Here is a 22,599-nt window from a genome sequence, read left to right as displayed (position 1 = left end):
AAAGTCTTTCCCCCTCATGTCACTTACTTTCACCAGTTCCTGAAATTGGTCGCTAAGGAAAAAAGGCAATCCATCTTACACAAAATGAATTTGTTTTCAGCAATTTCCAAGTACAATCTTTACAAAATTACATTATTTAAAACCAGCATTCAAGATCAAGTATTTAAGTAATTAGGGCTGTTCACGTGACCCTAAACAGGCTTGGAGACGCGCCCAAACAGGGTAGGGAAGCCATGTGTGCTCCGTATTGGCAATTGTGTGCTTGCAACAATCAAGTAGGAGGAGAGAGTGACCATGTGGGAGCTGGATAGGATGGCTCCCACATAATATGGGTTGGCCACACCCATCTTACCCAGTTCCTGGCTCCCACATGATCACTCTCCCCTCTTCCTACCCTGCTCTTTGCAAACACACAATCTCCGATCGGAAGCACACATAACTCTCCTGTCTGCTGTCTGGGCACTCCTCCAATCCTGTTTAGGGTCATGAGAACAGCGCTTTGGATATTTTGCTTTACAAATTGGACACATATTTTGACGAACATATTTATATTACTTTTTCCTAAGGATCTGTGCTGTCCTTCTTTATTTCTCTGATTACAATGAAAAGAACACCACCCACCTTGTTTGGTCACTATTAACAGCCTTGCTAATTTCCAATTATGGCTTTTCTCTCTCTCTCCTTATTTATTTATCACGGGAATTTTGTCATACCTTCCCACTCAGAAAGTGCCCAAGGCATCTTACAATTAGAATGAAAGTACAATTAAATAGAAAATATACCTTAATACAGTAGGATGTTCTGTTCCTGGCTGGTCTCTCTCACTTCACCACAACAGCAACAGTGGAGCAGAGGCTAGAAGGCAAAAAGTCTCTCTGCGAGTCAGTATCCCTGCCACTAGGCAGCTTCTTGCTACCTGCTGGGAAGGCCAGGCCAGGCCAGGCCTGGTTCCTCACCCCCCACCCCGAGACCAGCAAATGGGCTCTCAGATGGGCAGTTGTCTGTTGCTCCAAGGGGGCAGGGTCAATTGCCCTCTCAACTCTGTTGGCTTCTCCTCCTGCCTCATGGCTGGCCACCTTCATCTCACCATGGGAGCAATACAGGAGCAGAAATGGCCACTCCATTTTTTAATTCTTCATTTCTTGCAGAATTAAATGAAGAGACACTGAGACTCTTCACACAAGCAGCCCTACCCAGGCTTGCATAGCCCTACCTGGATAGGGCTGCTCATAAGGAGCACAGGGATCGGGGCTGATCCCGAGTAACCCGAGGTTCCCCCCAGGATGTTACCTAGGTAAAAGGGCACAAGTGCACCCTTCTATACAGTTACCTGGTTGCGTGTCTGCTTGGGCTGTAGGCAGCCCTAGCAGACACAGAGCCAGGTGCCTAGAGCTCCCGGCTTGCAAGGGAATCCCCCATTACACCACACTCCTTGTGTGGTGCATTGTGGGATTTCTGGAGGCCTGACTGCATTCTCCTGGTCTCCAGAACACCACACTTCTACTGGCAGCACTACTCATTTGGGGGTGTGAGCAGCGCTGCCAGGAACCCTACATGGATCATCTGAGGGGAAGGTAGTATTGTTCCTGCCTCCCCCCCCCCATGCTCTCCTCACCCTGCTCACAGGTCATGACTGAGAACAACATTTATTACTGGTGATTCCTCTCCATAAGTCACAGCATACTCAACGCAATATAGTGACCAAAAGCCTTTCAGTCCCTGTGCCCAGCTATCTCTGATGACTTCAGTGGACCCTCTGTGTGGCAGTTCCTGCTTGCTCTGACTCCCAGCTCCAGGTGCCAAACATGGAGGCAGTTGTGCACAGGCCAGTGACATGTTCAGAACTCTGTATAAATGGATTTTTAGCTTTCCACTGAGAGAGAAGCTTGCTGGGGGTTCTCAAAAGCATGCAAAAAAATGTGCAAGCAGAGTTCATGAGCTTTCAACTTGCCCACGTGTGCCTCTGCATGTGACACTGCTGGCTGACAGCAAGAGAACTAGCCCATGGTCATAGTCCGTCACATTTAACTTATGGCATGTGGTGATGCCAAGACAGTAGAGAGGTAATGCCAGGACATCACAATGTATATGCATCAAACATTTGGAGGTACAGAAAAATGCCAGTCAGCCTGGCATTTGGTTATGTAACATTTTCAGCTGAAATTTACTGGCTGGTTAAACCCCAGCCGATATTCTGGTGCTCAGAAAATAACTTATGCATAAACTGGTAGGGCTGTGCACAAGGACCTTTATTCATATTTGGGTCTTTTCTACAGGTGTATTCAGACACTTAAACACAAATATGCCAGTAGACCATAGGAGCTGGTATATGGTCTGATGCCTTCACCAGCCCTCCCCTATTCCCTCAAAGCTTTTCTGAAGATTCTGCCACCACCATATCGGAGACTAAACTATCAGTGCAACCATGCTTGTTTTCAAGTGGAAGTTATTTTTACTGTGGGAAATGCAAATATGTACATAGTACAGTCACAGGGGTACATATGAAGCTGCCTTCCAATGCATTAAACCATCTAGCTCAGTATTTACACCAGGGATTCTTAACATTGTGTCCCCAGATGTTATTGGACTTCAGCTCCCATAATACCCAACCAGAGACAACGGGCTGGGGATTGTGGGAGTTGAAGTCCAATAACATCTGGGGCCCCAACATTGAACATCCCTGGTCTACACTGTCAAGCAGCAGCTCTCAGGGCTTCAGGCACAGGTGGTTTTCCCCAGCCCTGCTTGGAGATGCTAGAGTTGAACCCGTGACCATCTGCATGCAAACATGACTGGCAATATCCTGCCCCCTGGGTGAGCCTGGTGCTGAGTAGCCCCGCTCACCAGTGAGGAATGAGCAGCAGGCTAGAGGAAAGAGAGGCAGCACAACCTTCCTGATACAACAAGGAGGAGCAAGCAATGTGCATCTTTGTTGGCAGGGGCAGGGGTGGAGGTGAGGCTGGGGCAGCGGCCCCAGGCAGGTGGGTGATGCCCATGGGGTGGGGGCGGCATCCCCACATTTACTGTCTTAGGGTGAACTCCCTGCCTGAAGCAGTCACCTCACCTTGCCTCATGGGTGAACTGCCCCTGTGGAGGACAGAGAGAGGTTGAAAGCTGGCTGAAGTGAACCTCTAGATTTGTTCTAGGAGTAGGTTTTGGTGCTCAGATCTGTGATCTAAAGTAAAGTTGCACAGCAACCCAGAAAACAGTACTTTATTATTTTCTTCATGCTATGTCCAAGGAAGCTGTGAATAAAGCTAAACTACACTCTTCACTTGCATGAAGGAATGACCTGTGGGTTGCTGTGAATTCACAAAGGTATTAAGTGAGCCCTTTCTCATGTTTCTCAAATAATGTTTTTCAGGTGTTGTGTTTTTTAAAAAACACAAATTCACAAGTTTCTGGGCTTTCTGGAAGCCAGCCTTTCCAGTTCTAGCTGGAATGCACCATATTATTGCCAAGATGAGGGATCTCTTGCTATGCGGTTAATTATTCCTTTTTATTCAAGGCCCTTTCGTCTCCTTTGCAATTAATGGTCAGGACTGAAATATTTATATTACACTGAAAATGGAATCTTCTTTTAAATGAAAGAGTTCAATCAGAGAAGAAGGAAGCAAAATTAAGCCAATTTTTCTTTTCTCCCTTACATGTATTCACATAGGATTTTATGTGTCGGGAACAGAAAGCAGATTGTTTTCTTTGAAGAGATGAACTTCAAGTTAGGGTTGTAACAACTTGTTCACACTGTATAGTAATTTGGAAAATCTGGCAATTTATAGTAACAAATTTTGGAATTGATTTTTGGGCACTATTTACAAACTTTAGCTTCTTTCTCTACAAATTTGCTATAAATTTGATTTTAAGCCCAAATTTTATCTTCAATGAGGGGCATAGCTCGATGCTAGAGCATATGCTTTGCATGCAGAAGGTCTTAGGTTCAATTCGTGGCATCTCCAAGTAAGGCTGGGAAAGATACCTGTCCGAAACCTTAGAAAGCTATTGCCAGTCATCGTAGACAATACTGAATACTTAGACTGACTCAGTGTAAAGAAGATTCATACATTTATATTCCCAAAGATATATTTACCTAAAGATTTACTGCTGCTGTTGCTGAAAGGTGGGTTTCTGGAAGCCCAGTTGCCCAGAGTTCCATTCCAAATCTAAGGTTGGGTTCCCACAACATGGCAGCAGTACAGGAGAACCCCAGGGTGCACACTTGCACTACTGCCACTGTTTCAGTGTTATCAGAACACAGAAATGTTGGGCAGAGAATATCCGGTACCCACCTCCGCCCAACAGCCAACCCTAAAATTTGAAGTTGGTCTGGCAATGTTGGGCTGAGGTGGGTACAAGACATTCTCCACCCAACATTTCTAAGTTTGGACAACACAGAAAAGGCAGCAGTAGTGGGAGTGCATGCCCAATAGGTACTGGCAATTCTCCTGTACATGAGAAGCTGCTTTATACTATATATACCATTGGTCCATCTAGCACAGTATTGGCTACACTGACTAGTAGTGGCTCTCCAGGGTTCCAGGTAGGAGTCCCTCCCAGCCCTACCTGGAAATGCCAGGGAGTGAACTTGAGACCTTCTGCGTGCAAGCAGATGCTCTACCACTGAGCATCTGTGGTAGATGCTTTACCAATCCCCTAAGGGGAATATCTTACAGCAGACAGTGCTCAGGTATTGTCACCCATCCAAATGCAAACCTGGGTAGGCCCTGCTAGCAAAGGGGACAATTCATGTTAGCTACCACAAGACTAGCTCTCCTCCCTACATACTTGCTACGGTTTCATAGGAACCCAGCCTAAGATATCTTGGCTCAGATGTCTAAATGGTGGGCAGCAGGATCTGGTTAAAAAAAAAAAAATTCTAATGACAATATTTGATAGGTCTAGAATAGATCATGATGGAGTCTTTCAGTAAGAAGAATATCTACAGTCTTCAAATGCCACATGCATCCTCCAGGTAGAGGCTGAATCTTAAAGTCTGATTTCAGTTGGAAACTAAACCATTTTAGTACAAACTCCTCAAACAGAATTACAACACTGGTAATTATTGCACCACACTTCATTTTAATTTACTGTATCTCATACTATCTGCATGCAGGGTGCCTATGAATACAAATAAGAGGAATAACTTCATTAAATCATCTTTTTTCTGATTCTTTTTTAACAACCACCAAGCCTCAGTAATTAAATCCTTTCCATATCAGCTTGGAAGCAGTAAGAAGCACCAATGAACTACCTTTATTCCTTTTTAACCAAAGGTGTGGATTACCAAGTCACAGATTAGCATTTTAAAAGAATTTTCAGGAAAGAAAAATAGGGCACAATGATGAGTGATGTAAATGTATTCGTATGTATTGTTCTTCTCCTCAAATTTCATTTGAAAGCAGCTGAAAATCTTTTTACCAGTGTAATTCTTAAGGATTTTATGTGGAATGAAAATGAAATATCTGAAGGCACATACAGATTTGTAATCTATGCTTATTTTTATCTGACATAAATTAAAGCTTTTTATTTACAAAACAAAATATGACACTCTGGTCTGATCGAAGACTTCAGATCTGAGAGTGCTCCTAAAACTTTGGGTTCAGGTATCTTCCAGGTTGGGAAGGATCAGGATAGCTTTCATCCAGATACGTTGGCTGGGCTGTGTAGTCCTACTGTTGAAGTGTGGTGCACAGTCTCACAAAACTTGAAAACTTAGGGTGCAACTGCATGTTGGGCAACAGACATGGGGATTCCCAATCAGGTGTTTGCCACCCAAATGCAAAGTGGTGGTAGAGGGAAGTTGCAGCGGAGAAGTTGAAGTGTATGCATGTGCATACACGTGCATGAATGTGTGGGGGGTACTTACCCTTCCCATTGCTTCTTCTCTGCAGTCCAGCCTTCCAATCCACTTTTCCTCCATCCAGATTTCTGAGAGATGCCTGCTGATCAAGTGGGGGAAAGTAGCTGGGGAGAGGGAGCGATGGCCAAGGAAAAGCAGCAGGCAGAGAAGCCGTCCTCCTCCCACATGCCATTTCTTCTTTAAAAGTGTTCCCCTGCCTCTCCTCAGCACATTACTGGCAAACACAATTGGCAACATCATGCATGATGCCAAATGTTCTAGTTCATCATCTATAGCCGATATCCAGATCCCAGGCATTCAACTCCACCTTTCTGTTGCTCTAAAGAAAATCAAATATGAAATGTGCTTCCCAATGTTAGCTTTCTCTAGTTGTCATAGTGCTTTTATGGGTGACCAGCACACTGAAATTCTGGAGCACTATTATTATTAAATTCAATTTCTATACCACCCTTCCAAAAATGGCTCAAGTCTGCTAGACCTACCATATGGCTTCAGCAGGGCCTGTCAGGCTGCTTTCAAATATTCCAAGGACAAAACAGATTCCAATCCAGAATAAAACCAACAAAACAAAACAAAACAGCTATATTCAACAAAAGGCAACTAAAAACAGCAGTGGATAGAAACCATGTCTGCCCACCACTTCAAAGGCCTACTGAAGTAGGTAGGTCTTAACCAGCTGCTTAAAGGATAACAGGCTTAACTAACAAGCTTCCCTGGAAAAAGAACTTCACAGAAATAAAGCCACCACCAGAAAGGCCCTGCTCTGTGCATCCATCAACTTAATGGCTTTAGCTCCCAGAGCAAAGCTTTCCCAGATTAGTTTAATATAGTGAGAAGTTTAAAAAAAGAGATTGCAAGTAATACCAAGAAAACCAAATAAGATATTCCAGTGTCTAAATCTAGGGCTGGTCCGGATGATACTTTGTGCACTAGCCCAACAACTCATAATAAGACAGGCTGGTTAGCTTAACGTCTGTTCCAGGCACATTTATGGAAAGCATCCTCAGGGATAAAATTGTAGAGCACAACGAAGAACAGGCCCTGCTGGGAGAGAACCAGCATGGCTTCTGCAAACCTTTTTGGAGTTCTTTGAGAGTGTCAACAAGTGTGTGGATAAGGGTGATCCAGTTGACATAGTATACCTGGACTTCCAAAAAGCTTTTCACAGAGTTCCTCATCAAAGACTCCTGAGAAAAAGTACATGTGCGGATTGCTATTTATACCTACCCTCTGTTTCCTGTCCTTCAACCAGAAAACTGGTTGAAGGACAGGAAACAGAGGGTAGGTATAAATGGAGAGTTTTCACAATGGAAGGAAGTAAGAAGTGGGGTTCCCCAGGGATCTGTACTGGGACTGGTGCTTTTTAATTTATTCATAAATGATCTAGAAGCAGGGGTAAGCAGTGAGGTGGCCAGATTTGCAGATGATACCAAACTCTTTTGAGTAGTGAAATCCAAAACAGATTGTGAGGAGCTCCAAAAGGATCTCTCCAAACTAGGTGAGTGGGCAACAAAATGGCGAATGCAGTTCAATGTTGGCGACTTCAAGTATATGTTGATGGAATCTGAGCTGCCAGTGCCAGGAGAGGGATCCTGGGGTCGTGGTGGACAGCTCGTTGAAAGTGTCGACTCAAAGTGATGCAGCTGTGAAAAAGGTCAATTTCATTAGGAAGGGGACTGAAAATAAAACTGCTAATACTATCATGCCCTTATATAAAACTATGGTGCGGCCACACCTGGAGTACTGCGTACAATTCTGGTCACCAAATCTAAAAAAGGACATTGTAGAACTGGAAAAGGTGCAAAAGAGGGCAACCAAGATGATCAGGGGCCACCAGTTCCTTATGAGGCAAGGCTACAACACCTGGGGCTATTTAGTTTAGAAAAAAGACGACTGTGGGGAGACATGATAGAGGTCTATAAAATCATGCATGGTGTGGAGAAAGTGGATAGAGAGAAATTCTTCTCCCTTTCCCATAACACTAGAACCAGAGGTCATCCCATGAAATTGATTGCCACTAAATTTAGGACCAGCAAACGGAGCTACTTCTTCACACAACACATGATCAACTTTTGGAATTCTCTGCCACAAGATGTGGTGACAGCCAGCAATCTGGACGGCTTTGAGAGGTGTTTGGATAACGTCGTGGAGGAGAGGCCTATCAACAGCTACTAGTCGGAGGGCTATAGGCCACCTCCAGCCTCAAAGGCAGGATGCCTCTGAGTACCATTTGCAGGGGAGTAAGAGCAGGAGAGGGGGCATGCCCTCAACTCCTGCTGTAGGCTTCCAGCGGCATCTGGTGGGCCACTGTGTGAAACAGGATGCTGGACTAGATAGGCCTTGGGTCTGATCCAGCAGGGCTGTTCTTATGTGTGTGCCATAAGCATACATGTCCTCCACCCGCAAGTGCCCTGGTTCCCCCATGATAAGCACTCACATATCCTTATCATACGGGCTGGTGAATGGAGGATTTGTCTGAACCACCCCTTATTTATATCCTGCCTTCTTTTCATCATGGAACACAAGAGAGCTGTTCTCACAATCGTCATTAGGGTAGGGGAAGGCAGCCTCCTACCCTAATTCGAAAGCCATGCGTACTCCCGATTGGTCATAATGAGAATTCTATAAGCAAGGTAGGGAGAAATGATTGTCTGAGAGCTGGGTATAGAGGCAGGCAGCAGCCATAAGTCTAGAATTTGCACCCAGCTCCAGAGTAAGGAAGGCACTCCCTGTGCCCCCTGCCTCTGTATTCAGCTCACAGACAATGCTTTCCCCCTCCTCCTCCCTTTCTTGTAGAATTCTCATGATGAACACATTTGTGAGTGCTTACTTCACAGTGCCACATGTTAAGGCTACACAGCAAAAGAGTTAATGTTTAGCAAATCTAACTTCAAATCACTTGCAAAGTATTAGAGTTCTTGCACAGGTTGCCTAAACCGAGTAACCAAATGTGTGGAGGAGCTGAGCTGACTTGCAGAAGAGTTTTGCTTTGATCTAGTATGTTCAGCTGTGGGAAGGCTTTCCTTAATTGCCAGTCTATTATGCCCCGCCCCGCCCGGAAACCAACCCTGATTAGAAGAAATCCAAGGAGCAGATTTCAGAGCAGCAGAGATGAAGATCCATTTTTAACACATCAAATGAAGTATTCATAACCTGAAAGATTATTCCCACTTGGAGGCAAATTTTGTTAGAAGGAGGAAAGAGGGAATTTGTTTGAAAAGATGAAACATTCTAAGGAAGCAAGCAGCAACAAAAGCAGCTTCTGGCAAGTGATAGCCTCCTTTAGCCATTTTCAAGATAGCTGTACATCCTATTTCTGTGCATGGGCTCCAAAATGTATTCCTTCTTATTGGGGCTGCCCTCTAGCCACAGTGCTTTATTCCTCTCACTCTCATGTGCATGAATGCTATGCCTGGGCGCTGTTCTCCTCAAATAAAGAGAGATCATTACTAGCAGCTGAGCAAGTGTGCTTTGTCTGGTGACCCACAGTACCGATTGTACATGAACATTTACCTGTTCTGAAATGTAGTGCACAACACTTGTTCCAACAGGCTTATTATAACTCTGCAAATGAAAGGCAGTGAATTGGAAGGGGGGTAGAGAAACTGATCTCGCATCACACAATTCTTTTATGATTCACTATTAGGGAGACATGTGGAGGCCCATGAGAGAGCCCTGTAATGTGCAATTAAGCCCATCTACAGAATGCCCTCCCTGTTTGCCTGGTGTCTATGCTTATGAATTCCCAGTACCAGGTAGAAATGTTTTTATTTACCTGGCTTTAAACTCAGTATGTTAATATAATTTATTGTGGGTTTTTTGCCACTGTTGTTGTTATGTAGCTTTTATTGGAGCTTCATTCCAATTTTAAAAATTGCTGCTGCTGTGATGTTTTTATTTGGCTTGGTTTTTTTACTACTTTAATGTTTTTTGTTGTTGTTTTTGTAGACTGCCTTGAACAGGTATGCATGTATTTAAACAATTAATTAAGTCTAGAGAAAAATTTAAATTTTGTATCAGAAATAGGCATGCCTGTGGAGATAAACTGTGTGAAGGCAATCTGCAAACATTTATTGGATATTGAACAAGACATTCATCTAAATGAACTGTAAAGAGTTATGAAGCACCTTTTCTTTCAGGGGGAAAAACAGCCACTACAATGTCCAGTCCTGATCGACACACAAGAGAGGGGAGGTTAATCTTTTGCCACTTTGAAAATGGCTGTAAGAAGCAGTTTTCAGGGAAAATAGCAGCTTTGGGAGGTTATTCTTGGCAGGGGGGAAAGTGTAAAGAGCAGTTGACCTCCCCCTTCCTGTGAGCTCAGGTAGCGTTGTGCCTGCCTGTTTATTTTATAGCTGCTTCCCTCATAAACAACACCCCCACAGTAGGGTTTTTCCTGAAAGAAGAAGCACTTCCAGTTGCAAGCATGGTCTTTAAAGCACATTTAGCTGGACATCTAATTGACCCATAAGAGTGAAAGAGTTAGCAGTATGGTAAGCTCTGGGCCATTTAAATCCCAAGCTTTCCCAAATCCTCATAGGCCAGGGCTGGGCAAACTTGGCCCTCTAGATCAGGGATTCTCAATGTTGGGTCCCCAGATGTTATTGGACTTCCATAATCCCAAGCCCCAGGGCCCTATGGCTGGGGATTATGGGAGTTGAAGTCCAATAACATCTGGGGACCCAACTTTGAGAATCCCTGCTCTAGATCATGGATTTTGAATGTTGGGTCCCCAGATGTTATCCCCACCAAAGGCCACTGGGGTGGGGGATTATGGGAGTTGAAGTCCAATAACATCTGGAGACCCAACGTTGAGAATCCCTGCTCTAGATGTTGCTGAACTACAACTCCCAGCATCCTCATCCAGAATTGTGGCTGGGGATGATGGGAGTTGTAGTTCAACAACATCTGGAGGGGCATGTTTGCCCAGCCCTGTCATAGACTGTCCAAAGTGAGAAGAACAAGGCCATCACCCATGTTTGATAAATTGCACAAACTACTGATGTTTTATATATATTAAATAGCCCCCATGCAGAGGTTCACTCATGCCAGGATTGGTGAGAGAAGTTGGCATTGTTGGATAGATAGTTTCCTAGGGCCCTCAGAAGGGCCCACTGTTGATTCCCAAGACCACCTTCATGTCGTGCTGGTGGAGCAATTTTCTCATTGGAGGGTGCCCATGGGGGCAGTTTGCCAAGAGACCTGAGGGCAGTCATGACTCTAAGCAGGGTCTGCCCTAGTTGCATATGAATAGGAGACTTGATCTGTGAGCACTGCAAGATATACCCCTCAGGGGATGAAGCCGCTCTGGGAAGAGCAGAAGGTTTCAAGTTCCCTTCCTGGCTTCTCCAAGATAGGACAAGATTTTTTTTATAGGACAAGATTTTTTTATTGAACCAACAAACTACCAAAGCATACAGTACGTTGCAAAAGCACAATTATATGCAAAGTGGTTGTTTGTACATGATATCTCTACAAAGATTTACACACAAGGATTTGGAAACCCACCAGGTTATGAAGTATATGCAGGTAGTACTGTAACTCGGGGGTGGGGGATTTCAAGGCACGTCAGGTAATCGGGGGGGTTACGTCCGACGTCCATTTCCACAATTTGTCCCATTGCTGTTTAGAAGAGATACTCTTGTCTTTTTGCACATAACCATACAAACTTTTCCAGAAGAGATTTACTGTCTCATCTGCATGAACCTCTTAGTCGCGTCTTCCCTCCCAATTCCTATGCAGGAGCATTGCATAAATGACATACAGGTTTACTAACCTGATTACGAGAAGGAGAATGTTCCAGTTCCCTAGTATGAGGGCACCCATTCTGTCCCGTTTCCTTGAAGGTTTCTTTCTGGGACCTCGAAAGGAGGTTCTATCGCTCAAACCCGAGGTTAGTTCTTCCCAAGTCTGTTTTTCCAAATCAGGCCACTTTAACAGCTTGCTTACTCCCTGCCACACTCTTTTGGCTACCACACACTCTTTGAAGAAATGTGAGTGGGTTTCCCTGAATGTTTTGCCTAGCTCACTAGCTTTCTGTTTGCAGGTTATTTTAGGGCACTCTTGCTGGTCCTCTGGGAGCCATGGCTTAGCCTCATTAAGTGGTAGTACTTGATGGTATAAGCGCCACCTTGTTTCCCATAAATGGAAAGGGACTTTTTTCTCTTTAAAGAGAGCGATAGGGTGATTGGGTTGCAACAAGTACTGTTAAGTGCGGTGTTTGTAGTGTTTACGTTCTAAATTAGGTTTTAAGAAACCCACTTCTAGAATCTCTCCATAAATTGTTTTCCTTAGCTGCTTAACTGAGGAGGATCCTTTAAATAGATCCGGTTCAACCTTCCATTTTTTAAGTGTGAATAACAAATCTCTCAAGTAGTCAGTGTGTTCTCTTTTTAATACTTGTGTGATATTACCATTGAAAGATCCTTTCCCCCACCATGCTATGCCCCATGCTGACTTGCGTCAACGCAGAGCGAAAAGCGAGACCCAGGTTTTTTGCAGGAGGTTGGACATATTATGGACATTCATGAAAATCCAGTTTCCAAAATTGTGGGACATGAATTCAGTTACAAAATAGGGTTGCAGGGCAGGTAGGGCTAGGCCTCCCCGCTCAACCTCCTTAAATGCTACCGCACAGGCCAAAGGGAAGGACGCTGTGTGCCATACTAGACGGAAGATCTGGCTTTCAACTCTCCGAAGGAGATTGAGCGGGGGAGGATAGACTACCGACAGGTTATGCACCGGGGGTATCAGGTAAGTCCGGATGTAAACCGCTTTCTGGTACATGGCAAGGCTCCATTTTTTCCACATGGTGATTTTAATCATTACTTTTTCTTCCCAATCTGTCCAATTTTCCCCCACCCCCAGGCTTTTTCCTTAATCCCATATTCAGTCCCCAAAATGTTTACTGTATCTACCCACTTCAGTTTGGACTCTGGGGCCCCTTCGCTTTTACATTCAGAGATGGGTAGGCACGAGAGTTGCGGGCGTCCGGGGATAGGGCTAGGAGAGATTCCTGTCTGCAACCTTGGAGAAGCTGCTGCCAGTCTGTGAAGACAATACTGAGCTAGATAGACCAATGGTCTGACTCAGTATATGGCAGTTTCCTATGTTCCTATGTTCCTATATCATGTTTTTCTGTGAGCACAGCCTGGCTGTGAGCCTATTGGTGCCCAGTTTGTTTCAGAGACACTCACTAGTCCATGTGAAACAACAACAAATATTTATATACCACTTTTCAACAAAAGTTCCCAAAGCAGTTTATATAGAGAAATAATAAATAAATAAGAGGGCTCCCTGTCCCCAAAGGGCTCACAATCTAAAAAGAAACATAAGACAGACACCAGCAACAGTCACTGGAAGTATTGTGCTGGGGATGTATAGGGCAATTACTCTCCCCCGGCTAAATAGAATCACCATGTTAAAAGGGTGCTCCTTTGCCCGGTTAGCAGGAACCATCTCTCAACTTGTCCTTCAAACTGCCTTCCTTCAAAAAGTCTAGTAGCTAGCCTTGTACAGAAAGAGAATAATGCACTACAGTGATGAATGTGGGACAAAAGGGCATAGATGTAAACAACAACAATGAATTATGTGAAAGAACAGCTGTCCTCCAACTCTTCTTCTCCCACAGGGCACTGTTATTAAAGAGACACATGGATTCATTTTCAAATCTGAGATTAGCAGAAACCTCAATGTGTGGATATTTGGAGGGAAACACACGACTCCATGTGGATTAGTTGAGCTTTACTCCTTTTTGAAGAATCTGTTTCATGGAGGACAGAATTGGTGAAGGTCTTAAACAGTGTGTGTTGCATGCCATTTCTTATGATGTGTTTGATTTCCCTTTTGCTGCAGCAAGATATTAACATTTACATAACAGCTTGTTCCTAGGCATCTCATAAACATGATTCAACCATTTCACTAAGTCACTACTACTCTCCATTTTGCAGATTGCAAGCCAGCACAAGACCCAGTCCGATTCCCACTGAAAAGCTTGTGTGTTAGATACTTTGCAATAGTGAGCAGGGAGCTAGTTTTTACCTTCTGCCTTCCATTTGAAAAATACAGATCATGACAAACCTATGGAGACAAATAGGGGCATAAGAGACAAACCCTATTCAGACTCATCATGCAGTGGGTTTTAGACATGGAAGATCAGCAACACACAGCAGACCTCTTTTAACAACTAGTTGTTGCAAACAATTCACTGGAAAAAAGCCCAGTGCATAAATTTAGAGTGGTTGCCAGGAACAAATTGATCTGTGGCTGTTTCTAGTGTCTAGTATCAGAAAGAGGGCTTGCATATTCAACTATGGTGAATATTTATATACTGTTTTTCAACAAAAATTCTCAAGGTGGTTTGCACAGAATAATAAACCATAAATGAATAAGATGGATCTCTATCCCAAAAGGGCTCACAATAAAAAAAGAAACATCTGGTGGCAACCTGGGATAAGACCTTCTCTGTTGTCTCCCCAAGGTTGTGGAACATGCTCCCCATAGAAATAAGAGGATTGTCTTCGTTGGAGGCCTTCAGGAGAGCCGTAAGACTCATCTTTTTAGCCTGGCCTTTAATGATAGTTTTAGTTTTAATGTCATCTAGTTTTAATAGTAATTTTAATTCGCTTTTAATTGTTTTTTTAATGTTAATGTTAATTGATTTTAATTGTGTATGTTTTAATGTAAACTGCCCTGAGCCACCTTTGGAAGGGTGGTATATCAAATCAAATAAATAAAATAGAAAGTACCAGCCACGACTACTGGAGGGATGCTGTGTTGTAGTTGGAGGGGGACAGTTGCTCTCCCCCTGCTAAATAAAAAAGAATCACCACTTTAAAAGATGTCTATCTTATATTTAGCAGGGGGAAAGCAACTATCTTATCCAACCCCAGCACAGCATCCTTCATGGTTGTCACGGGTGTCTAGGAGTGTTCAAGCCCCACCACTCAAACAGACTTTTGCTACAAAACTGAAATTGTTCCCCCAGTTCTCTCACATGGCCTTCACGTCCTGTGACCTTTTGGCCTTGCCTCTGAAAGAGACCATACACACCTGTGGGTGGGGGAATCAGAATCATTTAACCCACCCACACCTGGGCTTTATGCAAAGCTAATATATGCATAGTTCTAGGTGGTGCAGCCCAATGTATGCACACTTAATGATTCACATTGAATTGGCAGCACATCGATCGCACAAATGAGACATACAGGCTCTGTGTCTATGTCCCTGTGCAAACATGAACTCAGACACATGAACCACAGAGTGGGGCCAGCACAATCCTCCACTGAACTGTGCAGTGAGTTTGACTGTCTACATAGGGCTGCAGACTCCCTCTGATAAGCATTGCTCCTAGGATGCAGAGGACAAAAGGTAGCTGTTGGGAGCTGTAGCGCTCAGAACTTAGGCCTGAGAAGACCGGCTGTGGGGTAAAACTGCAGGTAGTCCAAAACAGAGGGAACTATCAGGGACAGAGACTGTAGCCCGGACTTCCAGCTTTACCTGCAATTCAGATAGTATTCATGGGTATTGTTAGTCTAGATCTAAGGGTATGTGCCTCAGATATTTTGCTGGGTGCCTGCCTGGATATCCAGGGCTCCCTCCAGAGTTCTGAGTATGTTGCTGACAGTGGCTGGAGGCACACGCTGGGCTGAAACAGTTAGTGTCAGCCCAGTGGCCACTTGCTGTCACCACCTCCTCCACCTATGTCCTGGCCGCCTCCTCAATTACAGTCTGCACTGTAATTAAGATGGGGAGGGACAGGTGGACCACCTTCCCATTTCCTCTTGTGCTCCAGGAACAGAAGAGGAAATGGAGATAAGGCATTCTGTCCACCAATCCCCTTTTCCATTACATCATGCATAGGCTTGGAAAGAGGAGATGGAGTTGCTGAAGCTGTGGGCTCTCTGAAGCTGCAATCCCAGCACTGGTGGTTCTGAGATGCTGCGGGGGCTCTTTCTCAGGGCAGCAGCCCGGTCTCAGTGGCCCTGCAATTTGTGGTTTACTTCTGGGCTAAATGAGGAGATGGTAGCAAAGGAGGTGGCCAGAAGAGGAGGGAGGTGAAAATAAAAATAAAATTGATGACTTGCCACCACAACAAGAAAAGAAAAGAAACCTAGGATAAGACAGGAGCAGATTATGGAGGAATGTTTCATAGCTGTTTCCTTCGTAAACACAAAGTAATCTTTTATAGATGTAACCAAGAGTTTATTCAGAAACAACTCTATTTTCTCCTTCTCCCCCCTTTCCCTTTTCTGACTCCATACCCCGCCCAACTCCGCACTGGGACAAACTTCTCAACAACAAAGTATACAAGATTACTAGACAGAAGACAGCAAGGAGGTGCGAGAAAAAGATCGCTGAAGAAAGCACTGCTGCAAACTAGCTAGTAAAGTGGGAGTGGGATGGAAGTTGGAGCCTGAACCAGGACCTGTGGGCCCAGGTCTCCAGTCTTTTAAGCACATAGCAATGCCTCTGGCTGTATCCCAGAGTTGTAGTCCTAAAAGCACACACTATATTGATTAGCTTTTTCTGCAAATAATTCCAGAAGGATAGAATAACAGAAAATCAGACCCATTGTCTTAAAAATAAAATATGCTATATTGAAAATGTATAAAACAGCTTCAGCTGATTGTATCAGGCTTTGACTCTTAGTATTTAAAGTACTATAGAATTTAATGTTGTGCCCCAGCAGGTTGCTTCTGCAAAACCACAGACACCAGGGAATTCCCAGTGTCTGATCCTCAAGCTTTCCAAAGCCATCTCATCATATCCTTTGGGTACCTACTGTCAGTGGCATTCCCTTAAGAGAATTACTGCCACAAATCTCATGTTGTCCCAGAGGATATGTCCTTTTTTAGTCTGCCATGGAAGAGAATCACTTAGATAATGAAACTTCCTTTTTTCTTCTCTCCTTCATGTCTGACATCTCCCTCTGCTCTACACAAGCAGTCATATTCAACCAGTACTGGTAGATGTGTCTGTCAGCAAGAAGAATATATGGTGCTCTTGATGTAGCTGAAGAACCTTATGCATCCTAGTGCTGGCAATAAGAGACCAGATGGCTGATTCTAATTAATGGTAGCTCTACATTTTTGCTTACAATCAAGCCATTAATCAATTCATTCTGTCAGCTCTTCACTATTTTCAGAGGGGTTTCCCCCTTAATTTTCTTAACCCCTGCTAAATGGGCAAAGAGGCACTTTTTTAAATGGTGGCTCTCTCCTTTTTAGCAATGGGGGAACAATTGTTCAGCACAGAGTCTTTTCAGTGGCTGTTTCTGGTGTCTATATTGGGCTGCTTCTTAGATTGTGAGCACTTTCGGGACAGGGAACCAATATTCCTTTTCCCATGTAAACCACTGAGAATTTTGTTGTTGTTGAAAAGTGTTATATACATATTCTTAATACTAATAATGGTAATAACAATTAGGTTCAGTTCTTTATTATGGTCTGTGAGCAGCAACCAATAATAATACTTCCAGATTCTTTAATCTCATTTACAAAAAGCTTTTTCTGCAATGAGAAATATAGAGTATTATTCTTATCCAAAGAATGGTATTTGGTTTTACACATGCTCTATTGTATTTTAGTATACAGGAGTAAGTTATAGTAGGATTAGGATGTTGGGTACTCAGTTCAGTGGTACATCCAGGTGCATTCAATACCACAATAAAGAAGGGCAGACAGAGCCTATTTGAGTTGCTAGAATCCAGTCAGTAGGGAGAACTAAATAACTGACTTGCTTAACCCCTATGATGGGATAGAAATGTTTTATATTGTGAACCACCCAGAGATGTTTTTGTATGGGATGGTATATAAATGTACTAAATAAAAAAAAATAAAATGTTACAAGTCTTGATTATTTTACTATGTTTATTTTGCTTAGCCCTGGTGTGTGTGTGTTTGTTGTCAAGGATATATTGTAACATAAAGAACACGTGTGTATCTTGATAGATCTTTTAAAGCCTGTTCCTGAAGAAGACAGCACAAAGGTCAAAACGTGTCTGGCAATAGGCACAAGATAAATCTGATATTCCACTTTTCAGTTGAGTACTACACAGATAATCATGCTGGCATTCATCCATTTTTTCTCCCACAAGTTAACAGCACAAATTAAAAGATGAATCTGAAGAGACATTCTTGGACCTAAGTTTTAAAAAAAAACACACACACAACACAGTTACATAGTAAAGTAAAGTTGTGCTGTTGAGTCGGTGTTGCCTCCTGGAGACCACAGAGCCATGTGGTCTTCTTTGGTAGCATACAAGAGGTGTTCACCATTGCCATCTCCTGTGCAGTATGAGATGATGCCTTTCAGCACCTTCCTATATCGCTGCTGCCCAATATAGGTGTTTCCCATAGTCTGGGAAACATGCCAGCAGGGATTCAAACCGGCAACCTTTTGCTCGCTAGGCAAGTTTATTTCCCCGCTGTGCCATTTAGGAGATCTCACTTATCAATTTCAATGAACTTAGTTTTGTTATAGATATATTGTATGACTTGGAGGAACCACATTATATTGAGTTAGGATAGCTATTTATTGTATGACATAGCTTTATTAAATTGAACATTGGTATTATTATTGGATTCTCTTTTGTATCACAGCTAATTGTTGAATCTATATAGGGTTTTTGTGGTTTTCAAGAGAAATATAAAGACACAGCTGTTCAACTGGACCTGTCAGGTGACTTATGTATTTCTGTGATGGAAAATGTAATGGCCTTCCTGGAGCCAATAGTAAATCTAGGTGTCAGCCTAAATATTAGGGTGGGCCCATAGCTATTATGATAACTTTAGACTCAGAAGTTTTGCAATCAAGCTCCTGTTTTGTTTTCAATCATTCATTTACTAGGTGGCCTTAAGGCAGGGCTGCACAACAGGTCTCCCTGCTGTTGTTGGACTACAATGCTCATAATCCCTGATTATTGGCCGCTGTGGCTGGGGATGATGGGAGCTGAAGTTCAACAACAGTTGGAGGGCTGAAGTTGTGCAGCCCTGCCTTAAGAAATTCTCCCCTTGCAATCCTAGTTCTTTCTCTGTGATCAGACAAGATTTATTGCTGTCAGATTGTTATGAGGATAAAGGAGTGGGTGTTTGTTTGTGGTGGTTCAGAAGTAGTGCTAGTAGCTGGCTCATTTTCCTTAGCTCACTTCCAAGTCCAGTGTCAATCAAGAAAGGGGAGGATATTATGTCACCCTGTATTTCCAGGGGTGAATTTTCCCACCCCTCCCTACACTGAGGCTCTCACTTCCCTTATTCCCTGTTCCTTCTGGGCTGCTGGAGAGCTTTGGGGTTGATCCATCCTGGCCAATGCCTGGCTGACTTATGAACAGCTGGCTATAAACTTGATGAGTTCCACCGCAATCACATCCCTGAAACACCATGGCTTCCTGGCACATGAGAGAGTGTCTTCATTAATAAAGCCGCACCTTCCTGTTGTCTCCCCCTTGGCTAGCTTTGGCTTTATTGTCAAGACTGAAGCATTCTTGGCCTGTTTGGCTAGGAGTGCAATCTCCAGTATGCCAGCACTGACTTCCCCTGATCAGCATGTAGAGGGAATTTCAGGAGCTGCCAACAATTTTGCATGCAGAATGTGCGATAGAAATTATTAATAATGTACCTAAACATCAATTTTAGCAGTTCGAAGTTGTTTATGACAACAAAAAGAATATCTATCTTTTGCAAGTTAATCTAGACAGATTGATGGCTTTTTGTTGCCTCATCACTTTTATCAAATGTTACCTTTTTGAAAATGAGTCTATTAAGATACCAAAGATGTTATTCTTTGCCTTTCTGCCTGATAAGCTGCTTCGTGTTTATATCTCCAGCTGCAGCATTTTGTAAATTGGAAGCAGGTCATCACCCAGACTACCAGGCTGCTTACTAAATGTGAGCTCCTCCAGTACTTAAAAGTGAGTAATTCTCAAGGACTTATTCTATCGATGTCCATGATATTTGTGAAAGTAAATTCCATACTGCAATCCACAATAGCAACAGCTGCAATTTGAGGAAGAACTATTGCTCTGTGACAAAATACTGCTCTCTGAGCATTGGGGAGAATGCTATATCACTGCAAAAGATTATTCTTTGAGGAAAGATACTTGGATCATAGGCAACACCTGAGTAACAGTGCATTTTTGGCTTTGAAAATGTCTAGGAAGTGCCTGGAACAGGGAAAATGGCACTAAGAGCAACTCTTGTGTGCATAAATTTTACATATTTTAATTCATAGATTGTTTAATACTAACAGAGTGGTCCTGTTACACAGGATGTCAGTGGCTGACATCCAGAGTAAATTACTCCTGAGAAGTCCTATTGAAATTATGAAATCCTTTAGAGTAACTCCTAAGCAGTACTATTCAGTAAGTTAGCCTGAATAAAAGCTGGCATATTTATGAACAATGAGTGAATCTAATGAAAGATACTTTGCACAAACCCCACAACAGCAAATGCTAGTGTGAAAACCACACACACAACACATACAACACACACACACAAAGACATTTGGATACTGATAACCATGCTTTTCATTTCATTCAGATGATATCCTATCCCAAAATTAGGAATCAGCTGGGCAGAGCAAGATGCAGCACCCTGGATAGTTCCCAGTGAGTGACATGCTTCAACAAGAGCCAGAGGTGTAAAGAGGTATTAAATATCTGTAGACTCGGACTATCCCTCCCAGGCTCTGCCTCCCTTCCTGTAGAGCAGGGATTCTCAACGTGTGGGTCCCCAGATGTAATTGGACTTCAACTCCCATAATTCCCAATCAAAGGCCACTGAGGCTGGGGATTATGGGAGTTGGAGTCCAATAACATCTGGGGACCCACACGTTGAGAAACCCTGCTGTAGATCAGGCCTGCTCGACTTTGGACTCCACAGCTGTTTTTGGACTACAATTCCCATAATCCCCAGCCACATGGCCAATGGCCAGGCATTGTAAGAATTGTAGGCCAACATCTGCAGGAGGGCCAAAGTTGAGCAGCCCTGCTGTAAAGCAAAAATATTAAAGGGACAGCCCTCTTGTCTAGAGTCTAGCACTCCTTCTCCTGTTTCATCAAGTCCCTCCTGGCCTGTTGTCAGAGCTACTGTACAAGCTTAGGGGAGCACAAGATACTTGGTGTGAAAGAGACCATTTTGTTGTGGGGCTCAGACTCAAGTCATATCCATACCAAGATAAACCATAAAGAGAGTGGATACTTAGTGAAAAACATCAATTGCAGACTTAAGCTAAGCCAGGCCTGCTCAATTTAGGTCCTCCCATAATCCCCAGCCACAATGGCCAATAGCCAGGGATTATGGGAGTTGTAGGACAACATTTGCAGGAGGGTCGAAGTTGAGCAGCCCTGAGTAAGCTAAGCTGAGGCTCAAAATTCCATGCAGAAGCAAATCCAAATATCAGTCAATCAGTATGCTTTCCATAGGGACAGAGGGTCTTGTAGAAAAACAACCAGTCAAACATGGAAGGCAAGACTCCAAGGCCACTGGTAGCTTAATCTATTTAGAACCATAAGGTCTCTAGGGCATGTGCCACTTTTTTCACTAAAGTGATGGGGATGGAATAAAAAAGGATGGGAGGGCCAAGTCTTGGCCTTTGTGGAAATGGGAACTGATTGTTGGGATAAAGGCTGGATTAAGTTGAAGAGCCATGTGAGATTGCTTTTAAGTTTGCTGGAATGTTAGCTGCAGCAGAACACAATAGCAAGATTGGCGGCTGGTACCAACCATCATAAACATATTACTCTAGCATTAGAAGATCATCACTGGTTTCCAATTTGTATCCAGGCTCAGTTCAAGGTGCTGCTTTGGACCCTTGAACATAGGGAGCTGCCATATACTGAGTCAGACCATTGGTCTATCTAGCTCAGTATTGTCTACACAGACTGGCCACAGCTTCTCCAAGGTTTCAGGCAGGACTCTCTCTGCCCTATCTGGAGATGCCAGGGAGGGAACTTGGAACCTAGATGCTCTTCCCAGAGTGGCTCCATCCCCTGAGTGGAATATCTTACAGTGCTCACACTTCTAGTCTCCCAATTATATGCAACCAGGATGGACCCTGCTTAGCTAAGGGGACAAGTCATGCTTGCTACCAGCTCTCCTTCAAGCCCTACACACCTCAGGCCAGGATGCCTAAAGGAGTGCCTTCTGCCACAGAACCTGCTTGTCAACTGAGAACTTTTTCAGAGGCCCTTCTCCAGGTGTCCCCACCCTCAGATTAGGTAAGTAGATTCTTACAATAATGTGGGCTCTACTACTGAAAAAGGCCAGTAGTAGTCCAAATTATTATAAAAAACTACCTGTGCCAAGAGTCTCAGAATCTGCATATCACTGCCCCATATGGCAGGGCATGGGATTCTCAAGGCCTGGAGTGACCCCTCCCAGCCAGGCTACTCATGGGATCCTTCCAGGAAAGAAAGGTTTGCTGTCTGGGCTCAGGCTTTGCCTTGGTTTCAAGGTCTTTCTGCTCCTTGTTCTTGCCTGTCTGCTTGGCTTTGGTGTTGATTCCTGGCTTGTTTCCTGACTGCAATTCCTGGTCTGTTCCCTCACTCCTGGTTCTCTGCTGGGCCTCCTGTCTGACTTTCGAGTGGCTGACTATGACCCAGTGCTGACAACTATGGAATTCTCTCCTTTGACATGTTTTTCTGGCATGATCATAGTTAGAGTTTAGGTGCCAGGTGAAGCCCTTCCTGTTCTCTTGTGCTTTTAATAGTATTAGAGCCTCTCTGTTTGCTCTGCCTTGTTTAT

General features: G+C 43.7%; 1 protein-coding gene across 1 annotated transcript in view; it reads left to right on the top strand.

Annotated features, from left to right (window-relative positions):
* Positions 1-20,466, top strand: part of LOC128339418 (uncharacterized) — a 34,093-nt gene extending 13,627 nt beyond the window's left edge. Inside the window, exons 2-3 of the mRNA XM_053283313.1 lie at positions 19,683-19,766; positions 20,395-20,466. Coding sequence (XP_053139288.1) covers positions 19,683-19,766; positions 20,395-20,466 — 156 coding nt within the window. The remainder of the gene's footprint in view (positions 1-19,682; positions 19,767-20,394) is intronic.
* Positions 20,467-22,599: the final 2,133 nt, after the last annotated feature.

The sequence above is a fragment of the Hemicordylus capensis genome, chromosome 1 (assembly GCF_027244095.1).
Source record: "Hemicordylus capensis ecotype Gifberg chromosome 1, rHemCap1.1.pri, whole genome shotgun sequence".
NCBI lineage: Eukaryota > Metazoa > Chordata > Lepidosauria > Squamata > Cordylidae > Hemicordylus > Hemicordylus capensis.
The sequence above is the reverse complement of the archived record's forward strand: the minus strand, read 5'-3'. Positions and strand labels throughout refer to the sequence as shown.